Here is a 15,481-nt window from a genome sequence, read left to right as displayed (position 1 = left end):
GATCCGACCAATGCCAACCCAGCACGCCGGCCCTAGCTAGTCGACGACGAAAGTTCGCCGCAGATAAGAAGTGCAGCCACCCACCGAGGAGGCGACGAGAGCGACGTCGCGCCATTGCCGCGTGGATTTCTTCCTTTGGTCTTACGGAAACCGTCAGCCAGTCTCCGTCTCAAGACGGCGGCGATCGACGCGCCTAAGCAAACCGACCGGACACCGCATACGCGCGTGCGGCGTGCATCTCCCTATAAGTATACGCTCGATGACACAGTTTCCACTCCATCCCGTTCTGTCAGTCCTCCACCTCCTCTCCTGTTGAGAACTCAGCCGAACAGAGCATTGCTCCGCAGAATTTTTGCTAGCTCATCCTCCAACTGCAGATCGATCATGAGCTACCAGCAGGGTACGTACCAGTTCCATTTTCTTTGGGGTCTCATATCTTCTGCTACGGTTCGTGGAAATCACCGCCGAGCATGTTTGCTTCTTGAATTCTGAGTTAATCCTTCTGTTTCTTCCGGTTCCGCAGGCTACCCGCCGCCAGGCACCGCAGCAGCGTACCCTCCGCCGGGCCAGCAGCAGGCCTACGTCGCGCCGCCGCCGTCCACCTACCCGCAGGACCAGCAGTACCCTCCCGCCGGCGCCGACACCACGAGCCGCGGCGGGCACGGCCACGGCGGCGATGGCTTCTTGAAAGGATGGTAATTTTCCTCCCTTGTTCCGAATTCTCACTCGTCTCCGTAGCCTCAGTTGTAAGTTGTAACAAACTGATATTGATCGTCTGCTTCTTGTGTTGTTGCAGCTGCGCCGCGCTGTGCTGCTGCTGCCTCCTCGACGCCTGCTTCTGATCGAGCTTGACCCATCTTGTTCGACCGTCACGATCAGGCGCGGCATATAGAGTATACTGTAGTATATATTTTTTTAGGTTGCCGTGTTGAATACTAGTCCCAGAACACGATTTCTTGCGTGTGATGGTGCGCGTTGCTCCATTCGTACGATTCAGATAGAGAGGGACGTGTGAGATTCATCTAGTGGCCTTATTGAATAAAATGCATATTTCTCTTGGTGTTATTTACCTTGTTGGTAGCGATGATCGAATCATTCGCGGGTCTTACAGTGAATAACTTCACAATAATTGTTGCAAACTTGGTGCAGTTAACCTGATGTTGTAATGTTGTTGATCCATTTGAATCGTACAATAATTTCACAAATCTCAGAAAACGAGCGCCCGGCACTGTCAGTGCAAGCATGAGCTGTGGTTTCAATCAGCCAGACAGCATTGGTTGTTTCGTAAGAGCAAACCGATCTTCTCCAGCACACCGGCCGCCATATCTACTTTCCTGGATATGCATTCATTTGCTCACAAAAAATGCACCATGCTCGGAAGTTTGATCTCCGTCATATAACCAAATGGAGTAAAACAGAACAATCCCAAAGATGATTTTCATAACTAAAACGAACAGCTATCCAATGATGCAGGTCAAACGGCAAGATGAACAAAGGGGGCATAATTCACACTCCGACTAGTAGACTTGCACCATCAGTTTCTAACACCGCAGCAGGTTCACGTCGCCAAGAAAGATACATGCATACTGAAAATTGTACAGGTCCAAGCAAGACTGCCTACAAATCACATTCAGTGTTCAGTGAACGAAGTCAAGTAGTACAGCATACATCTTCCTGACTTCACGCGCATTAGACCAATCCTTCAAGACAAACAACCCCCAAAGTACGGAGAACGCCGACCAGTGCATCCATTTCATCACCATGCACCAAGTGCTCTGCGATAACAATTCGCGTGTTAGATCATCAAAGACAAATGAACACAATACCCGCGAATAGCTCCCAAACTATCTGCAACCAATGTAGTGCCCACTACAGTTATCACAGTATAAGTGCAATAGTTTCGGAAAAAGAAACAATATAACTGCAATAGGAATCCTTAGAAGGCCCGCACATATGTTCCCATGTGAATTTCTGCTAATTTAATCACTAAAATATTTATGTGTATGTTTTGAAAGTATAGAAACCAAGAAAAAACCCACATATAATCTCTCCTCATTGCCTACATGTTTTTCAAATTTGATGCTTGTGCTCATTGCAGACTTCTATAGTATGGAGTAATATATAACAAAGCACCATTTTGACTGGGTTGGCTTTCTGTGTTTCTCTTCAGTCAAGAAGTCAAGTCTGTTATGGCGCTGCTAGAAGGAGGGCGCGAGAGGGCCGGCCGGGGGCCTTTTGCCCACGGCCGGGCAAGATGGAAGGGATTTCCTTCTTAATTCTTAATTGATTAGATTGATACATCTCCTCTCTTTATATAGAGAGGTTTACTTGACTCCCAAGCAAGGCTTACTTGACCCCTAAGCAAGCGACCCTTATCTCTAATTAACCCTAAGACTAACGGGCCATACCGCCAGCCCAGGCCATTAGGCCCATTACGTACTCTAACACTACACCCCACCTGGACATGCAGCTTGTCCTCAAGCTAACTTATAACCATGACTCGACGCAACACAGACCTAACACTTAAAAACAAGCCTTTTACATCTCGGCTTGTTTTATTACTCTGAACCTGAAATGGATTGGGATGATTTATTTTGGACCTCTTAACAAAAAGTGGATACCATCCGCACGTCGGACGTGCACGTGTACAGCCACCTGGATCCCATGGACACCATCTGGACAAAAGGAGTGCATATGTATGGCCACCTGGAAGTGGTCACAAGAGCGACCAGCAGAGGCGCCCTCGCGGCGGCCGGCAGCGGAATGCAGTGGTGCTAGGCGGTGCGCTCCTGTCGGTGACACCATGCCTTCTCCCTGCCGGACGACTGTTGGTCAGCACCGCACATAGAAGAGTGGAGGGCTGTCGATGGAGAATGGCGAGGAGGGTGCCGCCTCCCCAACCGCCGATGTCGCAGACTTTGAGGGCGTTGTCCGTGGGAAAAACAGCATGCCCAAGATCCCCGACGCAGCGGACGAGATCGAGGTCCTTTGCGCAGCGAAGTGCAACTAGGAGGAGCGGCAGCTGTAGACCACGCAACTCCCGCACACGCCGACGCGCTAGGAGGCCGCGTGCAGCAGCCTGCAGCCTCACCGCCGCCGACACGTGGCGGGTAGTGATCCAAGCTGGAAGCGGTGACGGCGACGGCGGGAACTTGATCTGCTGGATGGGGACGCCCTGGGGAAGCGGTGATGGCGACGGCGGGAACTTGATCTGGTGGATCGGGACTCCCGTCGGCGCGGTCGATGCGGGGCCGGAGCTGACCGGCGATGGCTGTTGTAGTTGCAGCGGCTGCTGCGGCGGAGCGCCGGGCGCGGCGGAGGTTGCCAGGAGCGGTGGCTGCCACTGCAGCCAGGGCGGGGCGGTGGTGGCGGTGGATGGCAGCTGGTGCAGCGGCCCGGTGAGCGCGGCGGAGGCCACCTGGTGCGGCGGCTGCCACGGCAGCCAGGACAGGGCGGTGGTGGCGGTGGATGGCAGCTGCAGTGGCTGCTGTAGCAGCCCGGCGAGCACGGCGGAGGCCGCCTAGTGCGGCGGCTGCCATGGCAGCCAGGCCGGGGCGGTGGATGGCAGCTGCAGCAGCCCGGCGAGCGCGGCGGGGGGCGCCTGGTGCGGCGGCTGCCACGGCAGCCACATCGGCGCGGTGGCGGTGATGGGCGGCGCAGCCGGGTGCGGCCCGTAGGACCCGGCCAAGAACAGGCGGATCTCCTGGACCGCCTGTGTTAGGTCCTGCAGTGCCCCGGACACCTCCTCCGGGGTGAGGACGACGGGGGAGGGCGCGACGGAGAATCCCAGCGCGGGCAGGAGCAGGGCGACGGTCGTGGTGGTCGCCGGAGGCGACAAGGTGACCGGCAGCGGAAGAGACGGGTTGGGCGGCGGTGAAGACATGATCGAACCGAAGCTAGCTGATACCAAATTGTTATGGCGCTGCTAGAAGGAGGGCGCGAGAGGGCCGGCCGGGGGCCTTTTGCCAACGGTCGGGCAAGATGGAAGAGATTTCCTTCTTAATTCTTACTTGATTAGATTGATACATCTCCTCTCTTTATATAGAGAGGTTTACTTGACTCCCAAGCAAGGCTTACTTGACCCCTAAGCAAGCGACCCTTATCTCTAATTAACCCTAAGACTAACGGGCTATACCGCCAGCCCAGGCCATTAGGCCCATTACATACTCTAACAAAGTCGAACCTAATAAAATTCAGTAAGCTTTCAGTGTTTCCCTCACATAGTAATACTTCCAAATGGCAAGCTTTGCTAGTCAAGTAACGCGTGACTTGACATTTCACCTGTTCTTTTAGCTTTAACCATAGAATTCAGAGAAACCATAATAAAAATTTCTCACATCAAACTATGAAACAAACAAACAAATGGAAATTAACACCGATTAATGTTGCCGTCACTTGCGTACTACACTGTCCTAATCAAATCATTCATTTCCTGCTCTACAATTCACCCAAATGTTTTATCTTGAACTAAGATACTACTACGGATATGAATTCGGAACGTCCAGGAAGCAGTATCACCAATGCAGCAGATAGAAATGTAAGTGGTAAATACTTACCCAAAAAACAAACAGCAGCAAACATCCTACTGGTCCATGCTGCATTCACCAGCATCAGGCTCATCCTCATCTTCTTCCTTCTTCAGTTGCCCACAGGCATTGCACTCAAATATGTGGGACAGCTCACCGCTCGGCAAGGGCGGCAGCGGTGCAAGCATGCCATAGCAGTCCTCACGATCACACAGATACCTCACAAAGAAGAAGGCATGCGGGAAATCGTCTTCATCGTCATCACTCCCTTCCTCCTGCTCCATCCCCTCATCACCACCATCTTCAGCAACCTCCTTGCCATGCCCCTCTTCCATGGTATCATCCCCATCACCGCCATCATTATCATCATCAAACTTCCACTTGCTCTCAATCTGACACCGATCACACTCACACCGGAACCCATAATCCTCCAGCAGCCTGCGTTGCCTGTCAGCATACCTCCAATTGGCCGCGAAATAGCTGATGCAAACCTCCTTCCCCTCTGTTATGCCATGGAGAGCGCGCACGACGATGTCCGTGTTCCCCGGCCCCGGCCTGTCGGCATAATCGAAGTGGCAAGCGTTGGGCAGGCAGTCGTGGTTCAGCAGTGACGCCCGAGGGTACACCGCGCAGCACCGCGCCTTGCGGAGCTCCAGCGGCACGTCGGGGCGGTACGGCTCCAGGATGGAGAAGCTGTTGGTCCGGTCCTTGGAGAGGAGGGCCGCCGTGAGGTCCGGAGAGAAGCCCGCGGGCAGCATGTGCGGCGGCGCCACCGACGCCACCGCGGCGTGGAGGCCCGCGGCGTCCTGCTGCTGGCTCGGGGAGGGGCCCTGCGGAGCCGAGGAGAGAGAGAGGAGGGCGCCGAGGGAGGGCTCCTGGAGCGAGTAGGCCGAGAGGAGGAAGAGGAGGGGCTCCTGGTGCGCCTCGGGGGCGGCGGCGAGGCCGCCGGAGAGCGCGGCGCAGAGGAGGCGCGGGTGGGAGGCGGCGGCGCAGGCAGGGGAGCAGAAGGCGGCGGCGCGGCAGGAAGGGCAGGGGGCGCGGGGCGGCGGCGGGAGCGAGCGGAAGCAGGCGGAGCAGTAGGAGGAGAGGGAGGCGAGCGAGGACGGGTAGAGGAGGATGGGCGACTCCGACAGGAGCACCTCGCCCTCGAGGATGTCGCGGGCGGCGAGGAGCGCGCGGCCGCGGCCCGGGAGGTCGGCTACCCTGAGCGTGTCGCCGGCCATGTTTGGCGGTGCCATTCCGGCGGCGGCGGAGGGAGAGGAAGAGCAGGAAACCTCTGACAGAAGAATGGCACTCTGGGAGAGAGCGGTGCTCTTTTTGGGCTGCTCCGTGGGCCGGAGTATTTCGCAGTCCATTTCGCGGCATTAGGGTTTCTGCTCCTGTGCCTCCTGTGTTTTTTTTTTCGTTCCTGGAATTCCTTCCTCGTCTAAGAAAAAGACGCTAATCCCCTAAAAAGGAAGAAAAAAGATGCTCATAGTCACACTGGAGCCGATGTTAGGGCAACTCTAACGTGCCGACCAAACGGACACGGATTTTGTCTGCTTGGGTCGCCAGAAAGGTAGGCGTCCGCCTCCTGTCCGCCCTTTCCTGAGACAATAGAGGTAGAGGACCGGCAAAGGTAGAGGGTAGGCGTCCGGCCCCTGTCCGCCCAACATGTTTTTGTGACAAGAAGAGCATTAAACATGAGTCATGATCATCAGCTCATCATCTTTGTAGCAGTAATCACTCTTAACCTTGTTCTTCGTTTTGTTTGGTGATTACAGTACAAATTCTCGCAACAGTGCAAACGTGGACAACTTAGCTGTTTAATCACAGTTGTGTTTCTCAATTACAACACTCTGTATTTCAGGACTACTACTTGAACGCGCCGTTCCAAGTTCCAACATTAATTAATCTTTTTATTCATGAAGTGTGAAATAGCTTGTGAGTTTTCTCTGCAAGTAACCAAACTGAAACATGTTTCTCTCTGAATTTGTGCCAAGGCAACAACATTCTTCTTTATATTTCATTGATTAAGTAATAGGAAAAGGCCTTCTTACTCTTATAGAGGATTTGGTCCAGTGTGAGATGCGTCTGTGGTTGATTGATGCTCATGTACTAGCTAAGCTTGTGTTGCTGAAATCCTGTAATTTGGCAAAGTAATTGGGGGTGTCTTTCCCACTGGGGTTGATTGATGCTCATGTATACGCGTCGGTAGCAGTAAGTATGATCCGTTCATTGAAGTATACTTACATTTACTATGAAAGGTTTCTATTTTGAACTCTATGTAGGAGATAGGGTTTGTTTCATATGAAGAAAACATGCAAATTACAGAATATTTATTGGTCTTTCACTGTTTCTTTAGCAAATGAGTCTAAGTTGAAGCTCTTGACATGATCATACTATATATATATATTTCATTTTTGGTTTTATATTGAGAGCTGCTTTAAGTTTTGTAGATATGGATAATAACAACGACATTCACACGATGTGGCAGCAACAACAACGACATCCACAAGGAGCTTGGAAGAGGAGCAGTGGCAGCAACTAGAGGCACCGCCGGCGATGAACAGTGCTGCGACTTTTTCTTACATCTCGAAAAATGTATAAAATGTACTGGTGGATGAACTATATCTATATATTTTAATAGACTCAATTACACTGATGGTGTTAGAACTTGACGCAAATGATCACTTTGGTGCTAGAAGTTGTGGCATATGTCAAAATGGTGCAAAAACTTGGCTTTGACGAACAAATACAATGCTTATCTCACTTTGCATACGAAACTGGCGCTGACTAAGCGTGTGGGGCCCGCTATCAGCCACTGGACCAGAAGAAATGGGTGTGTGGCTTGTTTTTTTTTTCAGAAACACCCTTGAAATATAATTTCTTTTACAAAAAAAACCTGTTGGTGGGGGAGAGGTACCATTTTTTTCCAGCTCTATGAACAATGGGTCCTATCTATCAGGTGAGAGTGAAAATTAACAAAACGTGTAACCCATGGGTCTAGAACCCACAACCAAAAGTAAGTAGCAAGCTCCCACTCAATCACTCACGTTCCCATGTACGCAATGGATAACAAACGTATATGTATTTAACATCGAAGCATGTGAAATTTAAACGGGCTACAGATACTGCGACCCATTTTACATCAGTTCGTTTTTTTCTATTTTATTTGTAAAAAGTATGTAAATTATAATCTCAGTGCAAAAATAAAGTTCAAATGTTATCGGTGATGCAAAAAAATTTGTCATGGTCATTAGAGATTATGAAAAAATTTCTTCCGCTGCAACGTTAGATATATTTCTTACCTAATCTAGGGAATGGATGTATTTACTTATTCATTATTCAAAATGTTATATACTTTGTTCATGTAAATATTTATTTTGCATTCTACTCTAAAGCTTAGGAAATGGTTGGCAATAGTTATTGTGTCGAGGGTTCTTCTCCCTAGATTCTTATTGATATGTAAGGGCATACAGATGTATCAATTATTTAGATGTTTTTTTTTTTGAGATTTTGAACTTCAGGAGTGAGGGTGTCTTTAGCCATGCTTATTGGATAAGGTTAGGTCCATGTGCTATTTTTTAAAACTCCCCTTGCAACGGACGGGTATGTTTACTATGCTATAAAAACACTAATCTGCTTAACCTTATTATCGATGTTTATTAAAGTTAGATATATAAAATGATGCATAATAAAACATGAAGCCGGTTGTGCCCCTTTTTCGCCCGGTGCAACACACATAGATGCGTAACATGCTTTAGATGATAGATAGGGTTAATTCAGACTATATAAAAATCAGTGTTGGGATATCGAAGTTATGTGACAAAATAATGGACTTTTGTTCCAAGTAACAAAATGGATAATTGAATTTTGTTGTGCTAAATTTTCATAGTCTAATTTTTAAAATATTTCATAGTCTAATTTTTAAAATATCTTTAAGACATTAATACATGGTTTTTTCGTTATTTTATTTTATATGTTGTGTTTTTAGACGCAAAGATATTTTTTTCCCGTTGTAAGGCACGGGCATATTTTCTAATTATATATATATAAAGAAAAAAAACTAACCAGCGGTGTCACTGTTGCGTTCTATCCGCCCGCGGCCCGCGCAAGCACATGGCGGCGACCTCGCCGACGAGCGCGAGCCTAACCTAGCGGCATCCCTCAGGCTCAAGCATGTCTCCGCCGTCGTCGCTTCCGTGCTCCTGCTACTCGATAGCGCTCTTCGCTGTCCTGCGGAAGGGGAGCGGCGAGGGCGTGGTCCAGGGCAAGGAGGACACCCGCGGGAGGCAAAGCCCGGATGCTGGGAGGAAGGAGGGAGGAATTGCTTTCCCCCCCCCTCTCCGCGCTCATCGACACGGCGTTCGATATTCGATCTTGACCATACTGGTAACTGAAGCACCTTTCTTGCTTAACGTTCTTCTCAGATACATGCAAGCCTTCCCTTCAACTTAGATCTCAATTGCTTACCTAAGTTTACGGTGACAGAAATTCTGTCAATGGCAGCAAGATTTGCAGTCTGGAAAACTCTCTGTTCAGTATTCCTTAAAAAAAAGAACTCTCTGTTCAGGATTCAAGAGTGTTTCTGTTTGCTGTTGGATGTTGGGGAGAAGTTCTCTATTCATCTTCAATTCGGCGTCCAATCTGTGCAATGCAATGCGCCACTGCTTAATGTTAATCATGATTCATCTCTCAAACAGAATGTGGGAGATGTAGATTCAGCCGTGAATAATTCAGCCAGAGATCTGACCAGAATTTAGTGTCTTCCCCATTTCTCAGTGTGCACAATAATTTTGGATTCAGAATGAAAACACTATAGCTGTATTATCCCACTTCTATGTGTGGGCTGAAACCATATACAATTTTATGGTGACAAAAGGGTACAACGTTTGCGCAAAAAAAGAGGGTACAATGCATATTTGCTTACAAGAAATCAAGAAAAGCAGAAACAGACCATTACTCTAGCAGAATTACAGTTGTTTTGTCGGGTCATTTCCACATGTGGAATCCCCATCTCAACACAATTACAATTGCTAGCCCAAGACCAACTCCTGCTCCCACAAAAAGAAACAAGATAACATCAATGTGTGATCTCTTGTTTGAAGATGGCCCGACCTCAATGGTTTTGTTGTCGCATGGTATGAACAACTGGGACCCACATAGACCTGGGTTTCCAAGGAAAGAGTCGCCTGGAAATGTTGAGAAGTGAGGTGAGTCTGGTATCCTTCCCACCAACATGTTGTAGGATAGATTTAGCACTTGCAGGAAGTCTATGGATGCAAGATCTTGTGGGATCCCCCCAGTGAGCTCATTCCAGGAAAGGTCCAATGCTTCCAGTTGTTCCAAACCACCAAACTGAGACGGGATGGGCCCTGTAAATGTGTTGCGGGACATGTTAAGGCCCCGCAAAAGAACAAGCTTCCCGATTCCTTCAGGAATGCTGCCTTGCAATGCATTGTCAGAAAAATCTATGATGACAAGTGCATTGGAAATCTTAGTAATTGTGATGTCAAGGGCCCCTTTGATTGTGAGTGTAACTGTAAATTGATATGCTAAGCTTTGATCTTCCATAATAACTGATGTTTCACTGTCAGGCTTGATGGTCATAGACTTGAAGCTCGTCAACCATTGGTCTTGCAGTGGACCAGAGAAATTGTTTGATGCTAGCTCAACAATTCGTAGCCCACGGAATCCACACTTGTTCGCTTTTCCTCCAACATGTCCAAAGAAGTTGTTAGACTTGAGGACAAGGACCTGAAGCTTAGGAAGTGTGCTGAGCCAACAGGGGAAGGAGTCGAAGATGTGATTGTTTCCGACATCAAGCATTTCCAAATTTTTGCAAGCAGCAAGAGATCTGGGTAGTTGGCCGCTGATGCTATTGTTACTTACATCTACAAACTCAATACTGCAGCTCTTACTATTGTTGTGTGATACTGGAAACTCACCGTGAAACATATTTGCTCTTAAGCTCAGTACCCTTAGCATATTGGCTTCTTCTATGAGGCAAAGAGGTATTGAGCCACTTAAGTTATTGTACGAGAGATCAAGGATCTGCAAGCTCTTTGCTGCACAACATAGAGATGGTAAGATCACTCCTGAAAGGTTGTTTCTGGAGGCCTTGATAACATAGGCGCGATGAAGATAGTCAACGGAACTTGGTTCGATGAAGGAGAAGTTGTTATTTGAGTAGTCAAGGACCAGACTATAGCTTCTAGGTACTAGTATGGCCCCTTTGAACAAGTTGAAGCTGAGATCTAAAGAGTATAACCAAGTGAAGGGAAGGACGGTGTGAAACAGTTCTGCATGAGTAAGCAGGTTGCGTGAAAGATTCAGTACTTGAAGGTCGTCCCAAGGTTCCCATACCCATTTGGGTATAGCCCCTGAGATCTGGTTATCAGAGAAGTCCAGTACTTTAACATCATATAGGTATCTCAATGCGCTAGGAAATGCAGAAAGCTTGCATGATGCTAGCAGTAAATGGCGTATCTGAGGTAAGGAGTCAGATGAAAAATTTCCATTTCCATCAACAACAACCAACCGATTATTGGAAAGATCCAAGTATTCAAGGTAGGTTAGATTCCAGAATGGGCTGAGTTCCACTTGGCCTGCAAAGCTGTTTGAGCGAAACACCATGGTTTCCAGTTGAGAAGAGTTCGCGATGCATGACGGTATGGCCCCTGAGAAGTTGCAATTATTCAATACTAAGGTTTGTAAGTAGTTGAAACTGCATAATAGATAAGGAGGGATGGGCCCAGATAAGCCGCAGTTTGAGAACTCAAGCACTGTCAGGAACCTGAGGTTTGAAATCCAAGATGGCATAGAACCCAGGAGGCCAAACCCTGAAACAGCTAGTACATTCAGAGACTGAAGTTTGCTCATCGAAGAAGGCAACTCCCCAGTAAGGCCAGTTGCAGCAAGATCCAGTGACTCCAAGGATTCAAGGTTGCCGACGGAACTTGGTATGTTGCCCGAGAAGTTGGTCTTCCTGACAACCAAGTTCCTCAAACTGCTATCTGTTGGGATATTTGGCAAATTACCACAGAGCCTAGTGTTGTTTCTGACATCAAGAGTGTCTAGTCTTTTGTGCTGCAAGATTCTTGGGGGGAACCATCCCTCGAAATCATTAGAGGAAAGTTGGAGAACGCTCAAGGAAGGCAGGTCCGCAAGGGAGTCCGGAACCGAGCCTTTCAAGTTATTGTACCGCAAGTCGATCTCGTAGAGAGACGGAATTCGAGAAAGTGATGCACAAATGGAACCCGACAGTGAGCAAAAGGGTAAGCTGAGGACCTGGAGTTTAGGAGCATACTCTACTAGAGCATCACACCACTCTGTTCCCATGTTGGACAGGTCGACGTACCCAAGCCGGAGCTCCCTCAGATTGCTAAGGTTTGCGAGGAAGCTCGGAAGGTTTGGTATCAGAAACTCTGGCATGACGAGGGCATCTGTTCCAATCACATAGCCATCGTTGTGATACTCGACGATTTCGACGCTGAAAGTGGTTGATAAGTCGAGCGAGAGCAGGTTCTTGAGCCGCCCAATGGACGCCGGAACCTGGCCTGCGATCTCGGTGTCGGAGAGGTTGAGATGGGTGAGCTGAGTGAGCCGCTCAAACCCGGTGGCCGGAAGTGGTGTGCCGTTGAAGTCGTTGGAGCTAAGGTTGAGGTACTTCAGAGAGGTGAGCTCGAAAAGCGACCGGCCGAGGCCGTGACGGAGCAGGTTGTCCATGCGGGCCAGGTCGAGCGAGGTGACGCGGCCGTCTCCGGCATCGCAGCCGACGCCGTACCAGGCGCAGCAGTCGGTGCCGGACTGCCACGAGGTGAAGCGGTTACTGTCGAATGCGAAGTCCCGCCTGAACCTGAGGAGCGCCGAGGCTTGGCTTGGGAGGCATGGGGCCGGGGCGGTGGTTCGGCTGCTGTTGCTGTGAGTGTGTGAGGCAGAGGTGAGGGGCGAGCGGAGAACTTGTGCGTGTAGGAGGAGGACGTGCAGCAACAGAAGTTTGCTGGAGCTAGCTATGGGAGCCATTGTTAGCACACAGTTCGTTCAGTTTGACATGGCTCATATATGGAGTAGACCGGACGTTCTCTCTCTTCGGGTATACCGTCTTCCCGAGGGCACGGCCGGACCGGCGTGTTGGCAAGGTAAGGCTCCGACTCCAGTTGTGTGGATATAAATCCCTGTTGGCCGGACCGTGGCCGTCACGCATCGGGCATGGCCATCCATAAGCTCCAACCTCAACGAGACTCCGACTCCAGCTGCGTGGATATGTAACATGGTCGCCATTAACAGTACACATTTTCCCCCCATGGTACAGAAGAACGTACGAGGGACTCTACTGCCAACGTCTTATTCAAAGTTAAACCGCTGGTCATGCTAGACCTTGACCCTTGAGTGGAGTGGCACGTACAAAGGCCAACGAGAGAACCTACCTTGTGGCAACACCACTAGCACTGCATTTATTTGAAACACAGCAAATCTGAACTGAACATGGTAGGCTTGTTCTTCATCTTTTCAGGCTTGCACGGTTGCTGGTTTTTGCTTCTTTCTTATAAAAAAAAGGTTGACTTACTATACGTGTGCACGGATGTAAGCGAACAAAGGGAATGCTGTGTCTTACAAATGAAGTGCAATCTAAGGGTGCATGATCAACACAAAATATCACATAAAGTTGAGCTGCACACAAGGTACCACTACAAAGATTGACATGACAAGAAGCATTGTCTTTCAGAAACAGCAGAAAAGGCAGCATCAAGTTTTCTGCAGTCATCAGCCATGCAACTCAGATCAATAGCATCACATCCATGAAAAAAAAGTGTCAATGGCGATTTTGAGCCATGTGCATGTATGTTAAATGTAGTGTAATCTTCTCCCAGGTGAATTATGCATCGCATGGGAAGATAGCGACGTGTTTCTTTTGGTTCACCGTCCGCAGAACATAGTTCAAAATCAAAACCAACACTATAGGATTCTACTGTGTGAAAAAGACGAGGGCAGCAAACACGCATGCTATGTTCATTCCAACTAAACCAGAGCAAGCGAATATAGATCCAAGGGGAAGCAATGTTTGCCTGCCATGTGACATGCCAATGAGTGATTCCATGTAATTTCAACTGTAGTGGGACGTGAAACAATCGGATGCCTCGCATCGGCCTTAGTTCCGGTGACTGACACGCATCTGATCAGGCCTTATGCCACCCTCTTCTAGCAAAAACTGATACACCCCAAGTAGCAGCAGCTCATTTCCCTCCGAGCATATGATTTCAACAATCTCAAGCTGTTCACATGTAAATGATCTATCCTCCAGCTCGCCGATGATTGCAGACACAACCCCGTTGTGATATCGTGGCTGGCACTTAAAAGAGAACAGTTTTATCTTTACTGTGCATGCACAAACTTTCATTTTTAAGGATAAATGCAATGGAGGAGACGGTATATACCTCGTTTAGTTTAAGAGTTAGCTTCTTCAGATTAGGCGAGTTCTGAAGGAAGACTATCAGCGCATATAAGTCCGCATGCACGCACCAACTATCAAGAGTCAGGTTTGTAAGATTGTTGAATGTTGGGCACCATCCGTGATTATTTTTCACCTCCAGCTGCAAATAATTCAAATGATAAAACACAACATAAACCCATGCCATATTCTTCAATTTCTTTTTTCTGCTTCAACCAAACTTGCCAAAAATATAGGGAGGGAGTTAACAAAATGTGATTACGTTTCTGATTGGTTGCCGTTGAAAATCTTAGAACTACAGCTCTGGAGCAAATTGGATATGAGAAAAAAAATCACAGCACAAACAGAGATCATGTTAACAAAATAACCATATTAGACAATGATATACTTATTTTTGTTCCTCGATAGAGCCATGGAGCACATGTAATTGAAACAACATGGTTGCTTCACATGATAATATGTTGCATTGGTCCAATCTGTTTGTAGGAGTTAGCAATAATGGTTTCAGCAATTGCTGAGGCCCTTCACATTAGTATATGTTGAAGCTACATTATAACTCAGTTATTGTACTAGTTTTATATGATGAGAAAACAAAGATACTCTGGTCAACAATTTGATGAATCAACAAATGAGCATATGAAATGGAATGAGTGGAGACCAGACAACACTGGTCATCCTATCAAGAGGTTTGATTTGCACTTATGCTATGTAATGAATCATCTAGTATAACTTGGAAGGGCTAAGGCAGAAAAAAAACATGCTTAGGTTGCAGATTTTGGTATGGATAAATATCTCAAGATCAATGTAATCTACAAAAAACCAAGAAGCATACCTGTCTATCCCCACAATAGAAATCCAAACTTCTAACACCAGAGAGGCCCCCGAGAAACTGCCTGATACCATCAGCATCACAAGTTGTGATATCTCCTTCTGAAAGCAATACTGATGCAGTCTCTAGGGACGATGCTTCCATGCCTTAAGGCACCTACCTTTGTGTCTATAACATGTGGGCCTAACAGGTGACTGGCCCACATGTCAATAACTCAAAGGCAGGTGTCTTTAAGACACCGAAGCTGTGTCCGTTCTTTAGTATAGGTAGCCTAGCCCCGGAAGGACACTCTTGGACGGACAAAGAAATGAGGCTTGGAGCAGAAGTAGAGACTTGGGCATCGTGCTCAGATGAGAATGAGAACACGATAGTATCAGAGAGGATCAAAACCTTGAGTGTGTCGGAGAAAATGTCAAGGTCCTTAATGTCGCAGATCGATAGGAAGAGATATTCCAATGCTGGGCAGCCTTTTCGGAGGTGGTCAAAGAAACCTCGGATTAGTTGAGCATTGGTAATGTGCAGTCTTTTCTGTTGAATATATGGTTTTGTGCATGTATATTGTATAGCCTGGCTCACCTCCTAGTCATTGTATAGTTGAGTTGTGGCTCATCTTGTACTTCATATATACGTGCGCTTTGCACCGATCAATACATCGTGAAGCATTGCCAAACTCTCGTTTCCAACATGGTATTA

General features: G+C 48.0%; 3 protein-coding genes across 3 annotated transcripts; 1 reads left to right on the top strand and 2 right to left on the bottom strand.

Annotated features, from left to right (window-relative positions):
* The first annotated feature begins 244 nt into the window (after nt 1-244).
* Nucleotides 245-1,776, top strand: LOC125520388 (cysteine-rich and transmembrane domain-containing protein WIH2-like). Its single transcript, XM_048685310.1, has 3 exons — nt 245-400; nt 524-695; nt 797-1,776. Exons 1-3 carry the CDS (start codon nt 385-387, stop codon nt 840-842), a joined length of 234 nt encoding a protein of 77 aa, XP_048541267.1. The 5' UTR covers nt 245-384; the 3' UTR covers nt 843-1,776.
* On the bottom strand, nt 1,488-5,896 carry LOC125520387 (histone-lysine N-methyltransferase ASHR2). Its single transcript, XM_048685309.1, has 2 exons — nt 4,557-5,896; nt 1,488-1,775 (listed from the first exon to the last, which is right to left on the bottom strand). Exon 1 carries the CDS (start codon nt 5,879-5,881, stop codon nt 4,583-4,585), a length of 1,299 nt encoding a protein of 432 aa, XP_048541266.1. The 5' UTR covers nt 5,882-5,896; the 3' UTR covers nt 1,488-1,775; nt 4,557-4,582.
* Nucleotides 5,897-13,659: 7,763 nt separating this feature from the next.
* On the bottom strand, nt 13,660-14,932 carry LOC125519027. The gene is made up of 3 exons (XM_048683912.1): nt 14,762-14,932; nt 13,946-14,101; nt 13,660-13,860 (listed from the first exon to the last, which is right to left on the bottom strand). Exons 1-3 carry the CDS (start codon nt 14,930-14,932, stop codon nt 13,660-13,662), a joined length of 528 nt encoding a protein of 175 aa, XP_048539869.1.
* Nucleotides 14,933-15,481: the final 549 nt, after the last annotated feature.

Source organism: Triticum urartu, chromosome 7 (assembly GCF_003073215.2).
Source record: "Triticum urartu cultivar G1812 chromosome 7, Tu2.1, whole genome shotgun sequence".
Classification (NCBI taxonomy): Eukaryota; Viridiplantae; Streptophyta; class Magnoliopsida; order Poales; family Poaceae; genus Triticum; species Triticum urartu.
This window is presented reverse-complemented; position numbering and strand designations above follow the sequence as displayed.

Bases quoted from the DNA above. Each gene is read 5' to 3' on its own strand.
- LOC125520388 (XM_048685310.1), top strand. The intron at 696-796 runs GTAATTTTCCTC...GTGTTGTTGCAG, and splicing joins GATGGCTTCTTGAAAGGATG to CTGCGCCGCGCTGTGCTGCT.
- LOC125520387 (XM_048685309.1), bottom strand. From the start codon at position 5,881: ATGGACTGCGAAATACTCCGGCCCACGGAGCAGCCCAAAAAGAGCACC.
- LOC125519027 (XM_048683912.1), bottom strand. From the start codon at position 14,932: ATGGAAGCATCGTCCCTAGAGACTGCATCAGTATTGCTTTCAGAAGGA. The intron at 14,102-14,761 runs TGATCTTGAGAT...AATTATTTGCAG, and splicing joins TGGTTTTTTGTAGATTACAT to CTGGAGGTGAAAAATAATCA. The intron at 13,861-13,945 runs GTATATACCGTC...TTCTCTTTTAAG, and splicing joins TAACTCTTAAACTAAACGAG to TGCCAGCCACGATATCACAA.